The sequence below is a fragment of the Liolophura sinensis genome, chromosome 7 (genome assembly GCF_032854445.1).
Source record: "Liolophura sinensis isolate JHLJ2023 chromosome 7, CUHK_Ljap_v2, whole genome shotgun sequence".
Classification (NCBI taxonomy): domain Eukaryota; kingdom Metazoa; phylum Mollusca; class Polyplacophora; order Chitonida; family Chitonidae; genus Liolophura; species Liolophura sinensis.
Window position 1 is genome coordinate 52,939,357 of NC_088301.1, and position 20,199 is coordinate 52,959,555.

The 20,199-nt window shown below is 36.7% G+C and overlaps 1 protein-coding gene across 8 annotated transcripts in view; it reads left to right on the plus strand.

Moving 5' to 3' along the window:
• Positions 1-20,199, plus strand: part of LOC135469741 (IQ motif and SEC7 domain-containing protein 1-like) — a 93,798-nt gene that overhangs the window by 48,740 nt on the left and 24,859 nt on the right. For 6 of the 8 annotated variants that reach the window (XM_064748313.1, XM_064748319.1, XM_064748314.1 and 3 more), the window contains exon 2: positions 10,490-12,145. In XM_064748313.1, coding sequence (XP_064604383.1) covers positions 10,490-12,145 — 1,656 coding nt within the window. Of the gene's footprint in view, positions 1-6,586; positions 6,706-7,087; positions 7,419-10,489; positions 12,146-20,199 lie in introns of those variants that run through there. The other 2 variants (XM_064748318.1, XM_064748320.1) reach the window with 2 other exon arrangements.

A 20,199-nucleotide genomic window follows, 5' to 3' on the forward strand; every position in this document is an offset into this window, starting at 1 on the left:
ATATCAGGTTAAGGTTGCCTACTTTAGCCTTAGTCTACCTACAGGTATAACACAGGTCACAGATTAAACAGGCTGACTGACGTCTTCTAGAAGAGCAGGTTATGTGACTAGCAACATGTACCTTAACACGTGTTTCTGATGTCAGGGCTTGAACTTAAGTGCTGAAGTACCTTATATGTGTAAGTAGCACAGTCAGGATTTACTGTGTATGGTGTGCATATGAAATTGTATTATATACATGCATGTCAAATTAGAAAAGATCAGTGTGTACCCAGATTTACACAATATGTTCTCAGGTAAACCCAATGCTCAACAGGTGTGTGCATGTATGAACCTTGATACATACATGTAGTTGTACATTTGGAGTACTGATAATAAATAACATACCATATACGTTGAAAATATGTTCATGTACTTGTATATACATAATAATTAGGTTACACGTATATAAGTTCAGGATTTAGACCATTGAATTTTGATGCATCACCAGAAAGGTACACACATGTGGCATATGTCAAGATTGTAGTTGTTTTTTGTGGCAGAAGAGGAAGTGCAGATATGTGTATTTTAGTTGTTTTCTGTTTAGAATAACACAGAGCTGGTTGTGGTAATATTTGGTTCAGATATATGATACATAAGCCATTTAGTGTACTCCAAAAGAATTAATTTATAGTATGTTTTAATATAATGATATTCCTGCTCTCCACAATGTGTACATATTATGTGTTTGAACATTTCTACGATGACACCAACTGAAATTAGCCACTTCCCTGTTTGTAGCATTGAATAGTGGTGCTGTTTATATGCATAATTAGATAAACTTGGTCATATTAAAAATGTATTATCTCCACATTGAATGTGTAAAATAATGTTCATTGAAATTGTAGTCATGCATGTGCATAGTCATGCAGTCATTTTGTTGGGCCATCTGGCAGGTTATCCACTTCCATTTTTAGACTATCCAATAGATCATTCTCATTATAGGTTTGGAATAGGTGGGCAGCCTGTACATTGATATGGAAAAGGAATCAATATGTCATTATTGGGACAGAATTAGATTAGCAGTAATTATGACTAGTATATAATGGCTGGCTTGAACTGGCCATTTTCTTGCTTCGTCAAATCAATACAAAATCATTTAGATGTACATGTATAAGCTTAGTATTGTTGGCCTCTCTGGTCCAGTCATGCTAACCTGGAAATCCTAACCAGTCATAAGTTTTTAATTCTGAAAAGGTTAAAAATGTGTTTTAGCTTAAGGTTAATGGTTATGCGTGTGGCACACCAAAACCTGTCGTTCGGAACCCATTTATAGTCAGCATGTATAAGAGTACGTTGCATCCACTGGTCTGGCTAAAAGTGTGCCTCTGTTATGTATGTAGGCAGTAACTGTTTATCCATGAGCATAACTATAAATAGAATAGTTTTTTAGATCATATTATTTCTCTGCAAACCTAACAGTATTGGAGGGGATATTGTTGTAAGATGTGTAAGCTTTAACTCATGTTTAGTTTTTATTTTCCCTCCCAATAGTCCTGTTACTTTATTGACTTTGTAGACACTTTGTTTTAGGAAAAAAGTCTTGATATATCCACATGGATTTACGGGTAATGGCAATAAAGGAGTGTATTGCCTGTATATTTCTGCAAATTTTCTTTTACCATGTATTTGACAGTCCATTAAGTCCTGTAAGGAAAAGTACAAATGACACTGAATTGAAGTTACTTTACCATTGTAATTAACATAATAAAACAACATCCTAGATTTATCCAACATTTTTGATAACATGATATTTGTGCACAAAGCAGAAGATGTTGTAGGAAATTCAAGACAATATTAAACAAAACAAAGCTGTAAGGAGTTCAGACATCAACTGAAAATTATTTCATCATACAGCAATAAAAATGACAATAGCTAGACTACTGAGACTTGCTCAATTTATCATGTTTCAGTTGAAAGCGAGAAGAGCCTCACATCTGTTATCTCTTACATTTGAATGTTTTGCTCCATTAACAGACCACATGGTATCCATTTGGATCAGACTGATACTTTCTGTTGCAGTATGGTAGCTACTGTCAGCAGGGTGTACTGTAGTTGTGACCAGCCCATGATGTCTTTACTGTGTAGAAGCTGACCAGACCTCATAGTGATGATGTGTTAGGATCTGCCTACAGTATTTGGCTTTCCTGCAATGTAGCCTTATTGTTTATAGGAAGATTCATTGCAAGCAGATGTTACAAAAACTCACTCAGCCATGGATAAGTGCTTGAAGTGTAGGTGTAGGGTGTATTGATGTCCTAGAACTAACCACGTTAATGCCTGTCCCTATGAACTTTTTATATTCAGCTCCTATAGCATATAGCGACAATTGTAATACACATGAAGAACCACACAGTGTTCAAAAGTCTATGGCTAGAGTCAGATCATACTACTGCATTGGCCTGTGTGTGTGCTGACAAGTCTAGCTGTTTCTATATGAATGTTTCTGGCTTGGTCTGTTTTTTGTTATGCATTCAGAATTAACACCTGGGTGAATTTCATGTATATACTTAGGCACTGAAAGGATAGCTGTCACATTTTTTTTCCTTCTGGTTGGTTAATATTTCACAGTTGAAATATACCAGGGACATTTTAAAGGGAACCTGTTAAAATTGTGGTTAGATACAAGGTTAATTGGGGGATAGACAAGTGCTCTTTTAGTGGGGTCATTGAATGTCAAGTAAGGTAGTTCTGTAGGTTGACACTTGTGACCAGTTTCCTAACAGTCTACAGCATGTATACCAATGAGTGGAGAACAAGCTGACATTTAAGGCCCAAACCAGGTTCTAGCCTACCATAAACTCATAAATAATCACCCTTTAATGTAACAAATTGGATTAGACACAGAAGATGAGAAAAACATTGCTGAAATAAGCATTAGTCATCTACTTGTGAACATGCCCAATGCACAGTCTTAAATTGTACTATCTTTCAATGATATTCTGTGGATCATATCTTGATCCTAAGTAACAACAATGGTTGGAGAACGGTACCAGTAAATAATTGAGGCAAAAGTGTGACAGATAAGTATGAAATTCCTGTGCTGAATTATAGTACAGTAAGGTGGTGTTAACCTAGATCTAAGCAGATCTGTTTCAGAAGAGGCACACGTCTCTTGACATAGTTTAACTGAGCCACTTATGCCAATTACTACACAGTGCTACCACACCAACAGTTCTGCTCTTTGAGTAGGTGATCCACAGACTTCATAGATCGAGTCAAAGAAAGATATATGTACAAGTAAATGGCATGGTGTCCACTGTTCCTCTCCTCCAATGTACTTGCACCAATATTCCACATAAACAAGTATCATCATTGAAGGGAGTTAACTCATGAGGAGTAGCTTATTTTGTGGCTGCCAAAGGCTGTAAAACAGATGAAAGTATCGTTTCATTTGACAATGAAATCAATGCTTGTGTGTCTTTCCTTTGGTCCTAGAAAAAATGGTTTATTGAAAATGTGAGCTTCATGTATTTTTGTACATGTATATAGATATTGTTAGAGAATCTCCTTCATACCTAATTCTCATGACTAACTTTTGACTAAAATATAATACTGCTCATTGGAGACCACAGCCCTGAATGAAAGTGCCCATTTACACACACATATATGTATGTTTGTACAAGAGACTAGGAAAGCAAGGGTTGTCTTAACAGATACTGATGACAGAAATCAAAGATGTGGGTTGTTGCATCATGGTTTGGCAGTGTAAATGTCTTGGGTTGATGTGAACTGAGCTTTGGACTGACATTTCCTGTTTGTTTTCTAGCCAGGCTACAGCTTTAGTTTATGCTGCCATGGTACTACTCTGCTTTAACAGCTGCCCAGGGTCTCCTGTTAGTCACTACCCTATTCCTTTCACAGCACACTTCCCTTTACTTGGGATGTTCTCCAGTGGGATACATTTACATTGTGTCCTATTTTGATGAGATATAGAGGCACATGATATTTTAACCCATGCACATGTAGTCAGGTCATTATTATTATAGACACAGTAATTTAACAAGCATTTAAAGAACATCACCTGTAAAAGGGGATTTTCAGACTCTTTCTTTTAAATTCTCTGACAGGTTTAAGCGAATGTGATAGTTGTAGTTTTCTATACATACTGTTCTAAATATACTGTATAAGGTTACATAATAGACAGGATCGACATGCAGTGTAGACATTATTAGGCCCTTTCTCTGATCTGTGGTACTGATACTCTTTGTCTTGACTCTGATTGCCTTTGTGTGTGATTAAGAGATTAAACCTTCAGCCCTGTCATCAGTATGTGTGGTCAGTGTCTTTTCCAGTTTATTGTCTGACCCATCCCACCCCTGAGATTAAGCTTAGTCTTCAGGGCCCAAGCCTTCATGGAGGAAAGGCTCAAATGGGTAGGCAAATTGTTGACAAGTCCAAGTAAAACACCTGATAAACTGTCTGACCTCTAGTCAATTGTTCTAGTGATTAAACTCCTAAAAGGTCCTCTTGGCAGTTACCCCTAATCTGTTTGTGGCGCCTTGATCTGCTGTTGTCACCCTGTAGGGCCCAGCACCCAGCTGTTTGCTGATTAAATTTTCCTGTATGTAATCTTGTTTGCAGGAGAGTTGGTCTCACAGACATGTCAGTCCCTTTACTGTGATGTTTAATCAGTATATAGTCTATCGTCTGGACATACCTGACCGACCAGGCATCTTACTAAGTACATGTAAATCTCCATTATAATGAACATTTTGGGAGGAAGAGAACAAACTGCATAATTCAGGTTAATATTGTTCTCATGGTGTAAGTCTGTAGTTGCCTACAGCTTCAAGAAGCTTTTTGGTTTGTGGTTTACTGCTGTTGTTGCATTTTAAACTTTTTTTGTAATTTTATAAAGATTCAGAATTCTTGTGTTCAATGTAGCAAAGTTCATTGTTGCAATGTCTAACGGAATATCTTCTAATGGTATAAGTGTCTCATAATAATTGTACTAGTGTTCTGTGGTGATAAAATAGTTGTACAATGTAAAAAAGAGCGTTGAAAAAAGACAACTCAAAAGCAATTGATCCTTTGGGAAGACAGGATATCAGTGGTTTAATTAAGTATGGTGTGGTTAACATCAAAGAGAATAACTTTAAGTACAGAGCTCCAAATATATTGGTGGTTGTTTAAAAGTCATATGGAAGTAGGAAGTTACCTTTTTTTGTTGGGTTATTTATGACAACATAATCAGCAGTTTGACTCATGCTGGAGTCTGTTAAGAGGACCATGTTATGACCTTCTGTTTTCAGTGGCTCTGTCTCAAGACACTGTTTGCCACGTGCTCAGCTGGCAGGGTGTAATATTCTTATCAGCAGGCTCCCAGTTTACCAAGGATTTTTTTCTATGAAGCTTGGACTGGTTGGCTGAGGCACTGAACACATATAGTATGATATAAACCTTAAGCTCTGAATGTGACAAGCCATGTCTAAAGCAATAAAGCAGAGGCATCCAAAAAATTGATGAATTAAGGCTGCCCAGTCTGTGTGTTAATTCTGGAGCTAGCCGTTCATGGCAAGGGTTTTAGAACTTTGGCTCATCCAATATAATCCTTAGTAAAAAAACTTGTAGTTTTGCGTGATATTTCTTATGGTATTTCCAACCATTGTGTGTTGTGGAGGTCATTTGTCAGTGGATTTCCTTGAAATGGTTTGTACCCAAGCCAAGCCTCAAGTTCACCCCAGCAGTGAAGAGATGATGGACTCTGGTGGTTTGCCACTCAGATTAATTGGGGTGACATTACTGGCAGAGGATGTTCTGTATGGTATGTGTCTGTCACCCCTTAGCAGATAAAAGCCTTTGGATGACTGTCTCCCAGACAAGCTTCTAGACAGTCCTTAGTAGATAATACTAGATAGTAAACCCGAAACCTTCACTGCACAGTCACTTTGTAATCTGACAGTGAGGCTGAGATGGAATGGTAGTGAGTGATTTGAGACATTGGATAAGCCAAGAGTTGCCTGGTGCTTAAGCAAGGTGCTAATAAGTTTATAACAAAACCACCAAGTGTTTGATTAGTGTACACACATTATGATTAGCCTACACACATCATTAATCTTGTGAATAGATATATTAATTGCCATATGTGTGCCTATTTCTCCTGTTACGTAACCCTTGTGGTGTTATATTTTAACATGTAAATGGCCTGCTAATAAACTTTAACAAAACAGTTGTTTACTAAAGCAAAGTAGCTTGTCCTAGGTGTATTTAGTTATAACGGTTAGACATAGATCTGTGATGTATCAATTCCATTTTTCATCATTCTGATAATTCGTAGTAGTTTTGTTAACTGTTGATGTGGTTCGGCTGGGCTGGCTTGGTAATTGCTAAACAATGTTACATTTGTGGATGACTAATCACCAGACTTCTATGAGGACATTACCAGGGTGACTACAGATGTAGTGTGACACTTTAGCTGATACATAATATGGTGTAAATTCCTCATCATTACTCATCAACCTCTCAGACTTTGGATTCTGGAGTGCAACAAAGTGTATACAAGTCAGTTTCTCTCTGATTTCACCATTTAGAAGTTCATATTTTGAGTTTAATAGATTATTTACAAGATTTGGTAGGGAAGCCAAGGTAAGCAATTTTCTATGGCCTTTGATGTGTGGTAGGAATCATGATGGGTGAACTGTTACGATTTGTTCTTGTAAATAGGTGAGTGGCACTTATGCTAGAGATTGACATTTGTAGCTTGAGGAAGGTATTGTTAAGGTCAGACAGTACACTACTTGTGTTTTGTAGCTTCAGTGTGAAAACAAAATGAGGTGGATAGGGTTAGAATCATGTCCCTGTGGCTGAGGTAATTGATGACATGCTATTCAGTGACATCCTTCCACAGTGTCCCTCCCACCAATGACTGTTGTGGAATGAAGACTGAGAACCATGCGATTGGCCTGGGCCTGTGCCTGCAGAGGTGTTTATTGCCCCCATGATGGCACAAGGGTACTTGCATGCTGTGCATAGTGGAGGGCAACAGTTTGAATTCCGAGATGACAATGAACAGAGGATTACAGGCTTTTAATACCTATTATAACTGGCACACCTCAAGCTGCTAAGTTTTAGAAGAGGCTTATCTGCTGGGTCTGTTGGTTTTAGAAGTAACTGACCAGTGACCATGTGATCTAGCCAACCAGTGTTTGGGAACACATGTGGCTTGAAGCCAGTGTATACCTTCACACTCATGCCCAGGACTGAAACCAGTGTAGCTGATAAACAATGTTATGGTCTTACAAATCTGGTGAAAACTGCCCTGATAATCTGGATTGGTACTTGTACCCAGTACTAGGACTAATGGGAAAACCATTGTGGATTTCATGAATATTTGTGGATTTTACTTGTGGTTTATGTTGATTCACAGTTGTTTGAGGGTAAGTTTTCACTCGTTGCTTCATATTGATTTACTATTGTCTAGGTTTGGATATGCTTATTTCTAATATACTGGAGATAATTCTGATTTTATGGCCTCAGACATGTTAGTTTTCTTTGAAGTTTATTATGCTGAGTGTAATGGTATGTTGTCACAAAGGAATTTTATTTTACGCCTGTTGAACATTTATATTTCATCATGCTTTACTATGTATTTATTGTTTGTTTGTTTTTTAATTTTTGCAGGTTGCAAAGAATATTGCTATAGTTTCATATAATCAAGGCTTTATTTAAAGACTTAAACTGTGTAGGCATTTTTTTGCAGTGAATTCATCAGGGTGAGAAGCTTTGTCTTGTCTGACTCATTCCATCACCTATACCAGCACATGTATAATGAGGAGTGTGGAATGTTCTCCTGGTGTCCCTCAGGGAAGCACACTCAACCATTGTCTTTTGTTTCCACATTACCACACATTCGCCTCTCTCAGAAGGGCAGCTGCTCCTCACTCCTCACTAATGAATATTTCAACTTGTCGCTCGATCCGGATCTGGTGCTAGCTGGCTCAACAAATGGATTTTGTGCAGCCTCAAAATTGCCCCAGCCTTGTCACCAGAGCCTTTGTCACATGCAGAAAAATCCTGTGAGCACACCTCCCCATGGTGATCTCTTCCTAATGCCAACACATTAATCTTTGTTTTTGAGAACAAAGAAAACGACAGTGTCATTCAAATGGCATGACAAATTCAAGGTGCCGCAATATTATTTGTGGTAGCAATACATTGGTATTAGGTAATGACATTTTTGGTACAGTAGTATTAAGGAACATACAAAAATGACTATTGCACATAAATACATGTACATTTAACCAATTTTATCCTTTTTTCTTTTTATGGATTACTATGCATTAAATGATGTGAGCCTTGATGAACATAAATTTTTAAGGTATAAAACAGATTAATTTGTCACAAGTTATGAAGAAAAGTACATGAAGTTGAACTCTTTAAGAACTTGTTACACCTTAAGCTGGCATATAGTATACCATCCTGTAGATGAGTGATGCTGAAAGAAAGCAGATTGTTCAAAGAGAAGGAAAAACACAAATTTTAAATGTTACCGCTGAATGATTTTTGGCCAGTCACACGCATTCAAGGTGTTGGGCATATTTACTGTCAGAGAACAGTTTGTTTTATTGATTTCCTACCCAGACCTTTACTTGAAGAGCGGGAAGTTATACACTATAAGAAATCACAAGATGTTGATGTACTGTGTTTGTGTCAGTCGGTGAATCTGTTGTTGAAAATTCTTGGAAGTTGATAAGATCAGTAGCAAGGGCTAAGTTGATCGTTCACATGAACAGTATATAATAAGAATATCAAATGGGGAAATATCCTGTTGATGTATTGTAGGATAATTCAGTTCAGAAATCTTTTCATATCGAAAGTGCTTACTCTTTGTATTATCTATCCTAAGTGAGAAGTTGTAGTTTTTCTAAGTATTTTGCTGTCTTATTCCTCTTTTGAGGAAGCCCTATCACTTATTCATCTTCATATAGATGTTAGAAAATAATGATTTAGTTTAAATTTTAATGGAAATATTGGATTAAAGAATAGTTTTCATACTACTAACATTACAAATGGTCATAATATACGCAAAATCTGTTGTCAGAAACAGATGTGAAATATATCCACTGTTGTGGTGCTATTCTAGTTCTAATATAATGGACATTATGTCTGATATCAGTAGTGATAGGAAAAGAACACAACCTCAGCCAGGATTACTGGGCACATATTAAATTGCCGACATACAGAGTTGATTAATGTGCCTCCCATTAATTAATTAGATTTTAGCCCTATCGGGTTCGTGTGTAAGTAAGTAACACCATGGCCCTGTAGGGTGTTGCAGTGGGGCATGAACATGTGTATAAGGCTAGGTAGTACATGGATAGGGCATGTAGAACGTATAGGAAGATAACTAAGCTGTAGCATACAGACGTTTCCATGTGCTTTTACATCTAGCATAATGAAGATACATGGTAGAGTTTGCACTGGACTGTTCCTTCATGAACATACACTGGCAACTTCAAACATGTGCTTCTCATTTACATCAGCCCTTCAGGTCTTGTTTGTTTGTGGCAACACCTCAGCTGGTTTGTGATTGGACTGCTGTTTGTGAAGCCTTTTTTCAGTAGCTTTAGCTAAAAACCAACAACAGCAAGAAAACATTTTGCAACACCAAAACAGTTGTGTGTATGACATTTAGAGAAAGAAAAGAAATCACAGAAGCCTAAATTTTGATGTTCACTTCCATCCTGTGTAGAAATTTATGTTGATAACTACTTGTACCACAAGTTGTAAGTCTGAATATACAGGTACCTTCATGGAATTTGATAGATTTATTATAATTCGTTCAGAATTTTGTTGTTGTTAATGCTCATATTGTTCATGACTGCATAGGATTTACCTAAAGATACAAGGAAAGCTAATTACGAAAGGTAATCTTTGGTATTTTAGGCTACATTTTGTTTATAAATGTAGTTTTCGTGATATTTTGTATCACTGTCATTGCTGTCAATAATCTAAATTTTTTTTAGTCTGGACTCATTTACGTAGAAGTATTATATGGGCAAACTGATGGCAAAAAGTCAATGTTCATAACTGTAGGTGTTTATGTACAGGTTCAGTGTATATCAGTAGTAGCCAGCTTAATTCATTTTGCTATCAGTATTCTATTTTTGGCAGCTTGAAGTATACAGCAATGACCAATGATATTTGAAAACACCTAGTCACTGTTATTGTAGTATATAGGGCTTACAAAAGTACAGTAGTATGTGTAGTCATACATTATGGCAGGCATGTGTTAAACAGCTTAGAGGTTCATAGGTTACCAACTATGGCAATAACACTGGCCTCAGATCACTGCCTTACATACTGATGTAAGTCATTCACTTCAGGACATATGGCTGTGAGTCACTTTACAGGCCTAACAGAAACTAGGTGGGGGGGAGAATTTGAATTTGACATAAGCAGTTTTCCAGGCCATGTTGACATCAGTTCCTGTTTTTCCATTTCACAGTGTAACAAGTGCTCGGTCCAGTGAAGAGTCTGTCCAGTTACGCACAAGGAACGGTTCCGGTTCAAACTCCTCTAACGCTGAGTCACCTCGCAACAGCAAAAACGGTTCACAGTCCAATTTTACCAACAACCGTGTCCAACGACAAAGGTCCTTCAAAAGTGCCGAGAATGAAAATGTCCGACGGTCTCGTGGCCAGTCAGACGAGTATGAGTTGTCTGAAGACCTGCGGGGCAAGCAGGTGGAAATGCTAGAGCGCAAATATGGGGGATCAATCTGTGCACGCCGTGCGGCCCGAACTATACAACGCGCTTATAGACAATATTGTATGAATAGAAATTTTGAAAAACTACGTAGTAACTTTGGTGAACGTCGGGTTTCGAAACGTTTATCTGAGCTTGGACGCAGTAGTACTGTTTGGGGAGACCGTATTTCTGGTGATCTCCGACTTATTATGGGAGGAACCATGGTTCAAAGTTCAGAAGGAAAGCCTACGGAAACATTTCAGAGTGTCCGGAAGAGGATCTCTGAGATTGAAGCGGCTAAGCTCGCGGATCATCAGAGACTGTTACATCAGCAGTCATTAGACACGACTGTGAAGCTGCACGTAGACAGCAGTGCACACCGCAGTCGAAACCTTCACAAAGACAGGAGGAAGTTAGAACGCAGCATGCACATAGACCTATGTGAGGGTCAAGACAATAGAAAAGATGGCAGTAGGTCAAAGTCTGACCAGTGTATATCAGAGGAGACAAACAATAACAGGAACTCCTACCCTGAAATGAATGACAGCAGTGCTAGCGACTCGCCACAAGCCACGCCTGTGGAAAGTGCCGTAGATTTGCACAGCCTGGACTTCGAGAACCTGTTGGAGAGTCGAGAGACAGATATTCTCACAGATAGTTTTCACAGTGACAGTTTGCACAGTGACGGGAGTCAGGAGGCTGGATCCTCTGCTCCCCACACCCCACATACGCCCCACAGGTACCTGGGCCCCAATCTGGGCTCAGATGTAGACCTTACTGGGGATCACCATAAACCCCACCCCTTCCCCACTGACATTTACACAGGGCAATATTCCGAGTCCCCAAGTGATACTGCGTCTGTGTTAAGTGACATTCAAATCCGAGTGGAGCAGGCCTCTCCTGAAGACAGACCTGCGGACAATGTGCAACATTTACACAGCCATCATGGTAAGAAATCCGGGATTATCTACACAAATTCAGAACCGGGACTGTTACATTACAACTCTGATGTAAAGTTACGAGGTGTCAAACATGGTCCACCAGAGACCCCGCAAAAGCCATATGGGCAGGGTCTTAGGGGCCCCTCAGCTTCCCCAATCTGGAAGCGAAAAAGTGCACTGGGATCAACAAATAGTGGGGCCAATATCAAAGTAGAGGACTTAAAGCGAATGAGTAATATCTCTGAGACCAGTGAACCAGACAGTGTTGATGGGCAGTGCTACTCTAGTTCTCCAAGCTCGGAAAACATCAGCTCGGAGAACATAAGTATTGGCAGTTTAGGCAGTGAAAACAGCATAAGTTACCAACGGAAGATCCGACATAGCATCACCCCTGAACAACAGCACAATACTCCAAAGTTCGGAGACAAAGTTCGTAAGAGACTTTATCGAATTGGACTGAATCTCTTCAACAAGTAAGTATCAAAATCTTTTCACATTACTTCATTTATTCAGTGGCATTTCATTCCTTGTTTTACACTTACCTCTGGAAAGCATTGTGATGTGATTGTTTTGCAGAGAATTTCATTAACGAAAGCAAGTATATGAAATACATTGTCTCAGTTTTATTTGGTGATATTTCATTTTTCTACTCAAACGCTATCTTCAAACCAAAGAAGGTGTTAAGATTTTGAACCATTACCATGTACTATTGAGAAGATGTAATGCATAGATTTGTCTTTGGTTTTTTCTCTTCCAACTTCTCTGTCACTGAAAGACAGAACAAGAATCAGACTGCATTACACGAAGTCGATGAAAGAATTGTTTATCAAGTATAATTATGGTCACCTCAGTATACAGGAAATGGTGTAAGATCGAGACATAAATATTGTAATTAAGGAGTCATTTGTTCTTAATTTTATTTTAGCCTAGACTGCATTTACATATTATATCAGCTTCAGCAGTAAATTCTGACTTCTGATATATTTTTGAAACTAACCCATGAGACATACTTCAGCCTCCTGATTCAAGAAGCAAATTGTTTTTTTAATTTATATCTTACGGCAAGTCATAAAGAATACAATGTATTTGTTTACAATTCAATACATACATTATATAGATGTATATGCACAGGTAAAACTGAACCATGTGTACATTGTATGTGTACGTACATGTGTGGTGTATAGATGTACATGTATATCAGTGTGAGCATCTTATCAAAAGGAAGTTAACACTTTAAAAACAAGATCTGCATAGCTTCTGGTTGTTGAACAAGAGTAAGGATTTGCTGAATGTGAAGCACATCAAAGATCTGTATGAGTGGTTAGCTTATAATGTTAACATGGCCCTCTAGGCTGTGGGTTTAATGGAAGATATTGGCAGTGTGTGATGTCGGAGTGTGGTAGTCAAAGAAAGATAGCGTAAACAAAACAAAGATTAGTTAGGAATCTGTTCTCTCTGGAAGAGAAAAATACCCCAACAACAGAGGTACCATATGTCACTTCCACGAGTTTATTTTTGTCGCACATTAGGCTGGTCCAGGAGGGATTGTGTCTCCAATTAAATCCACAAACATCATGCCAAGTATAGAAACGGCATGACTACCAGTGTAAACCAACACGATTTCCCCTTTAAATCTCTGCCACATGGTGTGTGTATTCAGTCAGTAGGCAAAGGTTGAGATGTTGACCTCTTTACATCAATTTCAGTGTTTTTCCATGTTTTCTGAACACTTTAGACCTTTCCCCAGGAGGGATGAAAATTTGCTTCAAATGTGGCTTTGAAGAATGGAGATTTTTGCTTTAATGGTAAACAGAACAATGTTTTGTAAAAGTTTCAACTCCTCTCTGAATATGTCACTATTTTTTTTTTTACTGAGAAAATTTTATGCTGTGACATTTTGAGAAAGCTGTATCTTAAAATTGTGCCCCCTAAATTTTCAGTAAATAGTTATTTAATAAAAAGTGCAGGTAGACATGCAAGTTTTTTTTTTGAAGAAGAAAATCTTCATTGACCTTATTTTAAAGATACATTTCAAAAATAACACAAAAAACCCTTAAGACACCTGCTTGTACCACATGTAACATGCATGTGTGGATTTGAAAGTTACATTTTAGATGACCAAATTTTTTTTGTTTTGGATAGTTTACATAAGCTATTTGCATTCAATATACATTTAATTGGAAAAAATTAATAAAAAAAAATCTGTGCTCGAAGGTCTTAGACAATAATTCCTTAATTCATTTATTTGTGAAAATACTGAACTCTCTAAGGTGAAACAAAAACATGGAATATCAATTGTGTGTGCAGGTATGTGTGATTTTGTACAGCAAACAATGCAAGGTATATGATTACTCAACAATACGTTCTATTAAAAGTACATGTACATGTCATTCATACATTGTGATGGAAGTCCCAGTGCTACATTCTTGTGGACCTTTGTTGGAAAGATGCAATCATTTGTCGCGCAAAACAACGCCAGAAGTGTGATTCATGAACAGGTTAGTATTAATGGATACTTGTTTAATATGTGATATTATACTCTATGGTCAGGGACTAATGAGACATGTACAGAAGACATCTTTTGTCAGAACAATAGAATGATATGTGAAATTTTCTGAACAGGTTTGAAATGAATGAAGCTTCAAAGTATTTCTCAGGGCAAGAAAGTAGAGAAAAGACTGAGCCCTATCTGGGCAAAAAAATTGAAAAATTGGATTCCAAACTGTAAAATTAACATTGTGAGCATGCAAAGAGAAATTTTATAAAATGCAACTTAAACTGATAAAATCTGAGAGCCTTACATATGTGAATGAAAGAGATTTGCATGAAAACTAGTTATTAATAAAACTAGTTATTGATCATATTATTGCATTGTTGTAATAGTGCAGTGAGATTTAAAAGGTAGCAGTACTTAGAACTAATAACGGTACGTTTCTTGAACACCTTAAAATAACAGTTCTTTCAGTGCAAGATATGAAGTTGGAACATCATTCATTTGATGAATTACATTTTAAATATGATATTGTTGGTGTTGTTTTGCATTCTATTATTTTCTGGGGAACTTTGGAGCATCAGTTTGGTGTTGGAATGTGGGTTTATCATTTCATTATTACCATCATTTTTGTGTTCAATTTACTGCAGTGGTAAACTGTTCTTAAATTCATGAACTCATACATAAGTTTCACAACATTAAGAGCTGATTGATGAAGTTTCTAACTAATATCTATTCTCTTGGCAACAGGACAGACAAAAAATCAGTGAAAAAATACATAAAAAACAACTTTTTCTGCAATGCAGTCTCTAAACTAAATGATTTTTTGTGTAAATAAATGAATTATGATTCAAAAATTTTCCAGCATGTACTCAGTGCAATGTAAATATTATACATTATATTATATGTTTTCATATGCCAGATTCCTGTTCTTGAGGTTCATATATTTTTGTTGGAGCTGAGTTAAATACATTTAAATCTCACTGTGGAGAGTTAATTGTATATTTTCTCCTTTATATTTCAGATCCCTTGTGGTTATAGTGGACAAAAAAATTTGTTCATTTTGTTGTTGGAATTGGAAGGTGTGAGAATACCGTGAAAGAACAGAAGGCATGACAACCCACAGTGTGAATTATCTGTACCATATGGAAAATGTGAACACGAACAGTGCTTCCAGTTTGTATAAATGATCGAAATAAAAAATAAGTGACTAATGTGATTATCCGTCTTGCACTTTGCATGCGTCAAAATGCTTTAATTTCTTCCCAACGATTGGCAGAGTAAAACTTGTATTTATGGACATTTGTATTCATAATAATTCCTTTAAGCGCAATTCATATGGTGCAGTTCATTCTTCTGACTTGCAGAAGTTAACACAATCATGGTGGGTGATATGTCATTTGAATTTGGTTACATGTGAACTAAGAAGACATTGCAGTTTACACTTTTCCTCCTAAAAACTTCATCAGGCGTTATACATTTATTTACTACTGTTGTAAACATTCTGATGAAGTGTGGACTGAAATACTTGTGGAAAAAAAAATGGTATGCAATGTACAGGGAAATCTGATTTTCATGCTTTTCATATAACGGAGACAAATATTTAGTGCATAACAAGTTTTTTTTTTGGTTTTGCTTTTTATTAGTCAAAAAGACATGTATGTATACCCTCAGATCTGTTCTTTAAGGTTTTAACTTATTGTTATTAGTATGACAGTAGATAAACTGAATCCAAGTTTTGTCTGTAGCTTGTAAACTCTGCTCATTGAACTTATGTACTCTTGAAAAACTGCAGTAATTGGAAGGGCATGTACATGAAAATAAGAAGTGTCAAAATAATTTTCATACAGTCACGACTTGCAATGCACTTAAAGACTGTGTCAGAGGTCAAACCAGATGTCTGCTGTATAAACATGTATACTAATATGCTTAACAGGATGTGTGTGTAATGCACTTCAGAATATAGCTTCTTAATTAGTATGAAAAAGTATGTATACCTGTACATTTGCTCTGGACAACACACTGTTGCACATTATGTTGCCAGTGATATATTCAGCATTGTCATAGACAAGGAAGTGTTTCAGCTCTGGTCTCTTGAAACATAGGCAACGTGCCTGTACTTACCTGTATTTTCACCTATACATACATACACAATACATGCATTGACCTGCAGATTTTCCACAATAACTTTTGACCTCTGAGGCTCAATAAAGAATTAACTTGGTAAATCTTAAACCATAAGCCATCCACAAACCTGTTGACACAGGCATAAACCCTGGTAAGAGTGTAAGACACCTGCTGCGTTACCCACATACCTTAATTGCCTGACCAAAAAGGTATAATCTAATTTGGCATGATTTTTTGTTTGGAGTGTTCAAACTAAAACATGTTCTGACTGTCAAATAATCACCTTTCCACTTCACCTTTAATCGTAGACCATACCTTAGTAAGGTGAGATGTATTTGTAGCATGTGCTGATAATGTGAAAACTCAAGTAACCTCATACATATGTTTGTATAACACAGCCGGGTAGCCCTGTATAGCATTCCAGCCAGTGTGTAAAGGCCATTGGGTCAGGCTAAGGAGAAAATGCCAAAACTATAATTTAACCCTAAAGCATGCTGTTCATATACAGTGGGAGATGTCTCTGACTCTCCCTGAATGGTATGTCAACATTTCATTTGGTCAGATCCTTTGCCATCCCAAACAGTTTTAGATTCTCGACATGCAGATATGCCTCTAAAAATGTGAATTAACATGGAAAGGTACACGTCATGAGTGTACAGTAAGCATAAAACCCCAAGATGTGTTTCATTAAGGTATCAATTTTTGTATGGCTTGGTAGACATTTGATTGGAAAACATGAAAACAGTAGTCACATTTAAAAATGTGCCAAGTGTACAAAGGACATGACTGGCTTGAGGTAGTTGAATAACGTGTACTGGCTTTGTTCAATCTTTCTGCATGAGAATAAGAAATTTGATTTCAGTAGGAATATTTTGACAAGCTTATTCTTCCTACTTTCTACTTTTTTGTTACAAAGCAGCTGATGTTGATTTATCTCCATAATCAAATTATTGAGACACAAAAACTTCATTTTGAAGTGAAAAGGTTAAAGAAATAAGGTAGCTAAAGGTCTCCATTCCAACATGTAGTAAGAATTCCTAGAGGCTCCAGAGACATTCGTGCCAAAATGTTACTTTGGACGTTACAACTATCACAAGCTCAAACTGATGTCATATCACAGAGGGTAAAGATGGTTTGCTCAAATACATCTCTTGTAGTAATTTAAGTTCCATGTGAAAATAATGTTGTTGTAAATTACACGTGATTGATATACATATATTTATAATGCACATGTAGCCACAACCTACATTCATGTGATCTCATTTACAAAATGAGTCCAAAACTTTTTTATTGTTAAATTTAGGTCAGAAGTGGTTGAATCATGCCACTATATAACTTTCGATTTAAATCCCAACAAATTAAGTGTGGTTCATATTATTCGTAATAGTGTTATTAGTGGCTATGGGACAACCAGCATTGAGGCTTGTTTGAAGTTACATGATGTAGGCACAAACATGTATTTGTGATGCGGAAAAGGGTCACATGGTACAGTTCATAAATTAGCTGGTCATTTCCCTTACCAGGAAATTGAATCCAGCTGTAACACTATGATAGTTTCACATCTTCCGTTTGTAACTGCCTTTACATACATCTCTGCACATGTACATGTAGGTATCAATTTTAACCACAAAAGTCTCGAGCATTTCTGTATTCATCAGGCTTCTGGTGCAGTTTGCAAACATGCTATGCTTTTATTTCTTTTCTTTTGTTCTGTGTACCCTTGTTTTAAACAAATAGAGTAAATCAAAAAGGTCAATAAGCTAATCAAGTCAAGATAACTCACTCATGGTTATTTTTTGTACAATGATTAGATCTCCATTTTAGATCAATATAATAAAATTATAGTGTCCATGTCTCACAAAAATCATATTATCCACAAAAATAATGATGTATGTTTTTGTCCAGCCAGATCAGATAGCCACACACATCAGTCAGCAACTGGAAATTTCTTTGATGTGGCTAATAGTAAACAATATGCCTTTCACTATCCATAGTGGTCATACCAGGGTACCTGAACATAGTTATGCAGGGTGCGCACAGTACTTAAAAAAAAACAAATACTTGGAAACTCCTTGAAAATCTTAGTTTGTCCCAAACTTAAATATTGTCTGCTGACTGCCGAGTCTGTGTATTGGGAGCTCGCTCATAATTCTCCCATAATCAGGGCTTCCGCTGGCACTCACCATTGTAGCAAATTTAGAACAATTTTTTGAAATGGCAATAAAATTTGAAAAAAATGCAAATGTTTTTGGCAACAAATTTATTTACTTAGGAAAAAATACAAACGTTATGAAAAATCTACCATGAGATTTCTGAGGTTTTTAGCAGAATTTCGCAATTTTTCTCAAGAAAATAATCCACTTACTTTCATTTCGAACGGCCTCATCTCGGCGAAACAACAACACAGTTGTACGAGGATTACTTGACAGAAATCTACAAAGGGGGTTCAGCATTGTTACTGCCATGAAAAATTTATACTTTTCCACTTAATAAACTATTTTTTTGGATCCGAAGTAAATAAAATGTTTCAGAAAATGTGCCGTTACATAAATGTGTATGCCGTCTGGTTTTCTCCTGTCAGACCGTGTGACACCAATGTACTGATCATAATGATGCATTTAAATAAACTGAATCCACACATCAATTTCGTAACAATTTTTTCTGATAGAGGAAATGACATTTTACTAGGATCGTACATCTAGGTTGAAAAAAGGATTTTGCTGCCAAGCATTGGTCCATTATTTTGAAGGCAATTGTTCTAAATGTAACATTTGATAAACTCCAGATATAGCTGGAAGAGACCAACTGATTCTAGCATCTACACCAAGGCAGATAAAAACGAATTACAGAAGGAGATCTACAAGAGTCATGGCCTCTTAGGAAGTATGGCTAAAGAAAAATAGTATTTACTACAAAATTTGATGAGTGGCTAAAGTGACTGGATGAAAAAATACCAACCCAGGGGAAGCCCTGCATAATGATATATAGTGTTCATTTTTTACTGTGCCAAGGCCAGGTCAAAGAATATGTAGCATTACAGACATGAAGGGCAGATATTTCTTGCAAAAGCAAGCATACTGTTCAATATACATGCATGCAAATTAAAGCATCTATAATTCAGACTTAAAATATAGCATATTATGGTATGTTTAAACTAGACTTGAAAATGACAAAAAAACTCTTGGAAAACTCCTTGAATTTCATTTCATATACCTGTACGAACCCTGTTATGTTATGCTCACTGTTTTCCTGTAAATTTGAAATTTGGTATGTACAACCAGAAAAGCAGATTTTTTTGTTTTTTTATCTTTCTTTGGATGGAAGTTTATTAAATAAATATCTTTTCTATGCTGCAGTTGAGTCAGAAATCAGAGGAGTATTATTAGAAAAACCATATATAACTCTTCTGGATGATGGCTTGGATCTGTCTGGCTGTCTGCCCAGTTTGAGGTTAACCAGCTTAAAAAAATCATGGAAACTTGGTAACTTTCAGTGGAGCAGGTTACAAATATCAGTATAATTACCATGAATTGGTGATAAATATGGACACAGCTTGTTTGCTTGATAAGTGAAATGCTTGTGCATCCTGGCATAGCTGTTGGAAAGTGAGATGGATATGTTTTATAAGACAGATAATTCAAGTCTTTCATATTTGTTTGCGACATGGATTGTAGGCACACCATAGAGCTGTTTCTGGTAACACAGCTTTCAATGACAAAATAAAGAAAGAAACATGCCTAAAACTAATATAATAGTTAAATTTATAACATTGGAGGCTTGCCAGAAAATTTGTTACCCTTGGCAGATGAAACCATTTAAGACAGTTGTTTATCCATTAGTTATTTGTACTTTTTTTCTTTTTTTATGAACAGATGCAATCTTTTAACATATGTTGGAAATAGTGATCAA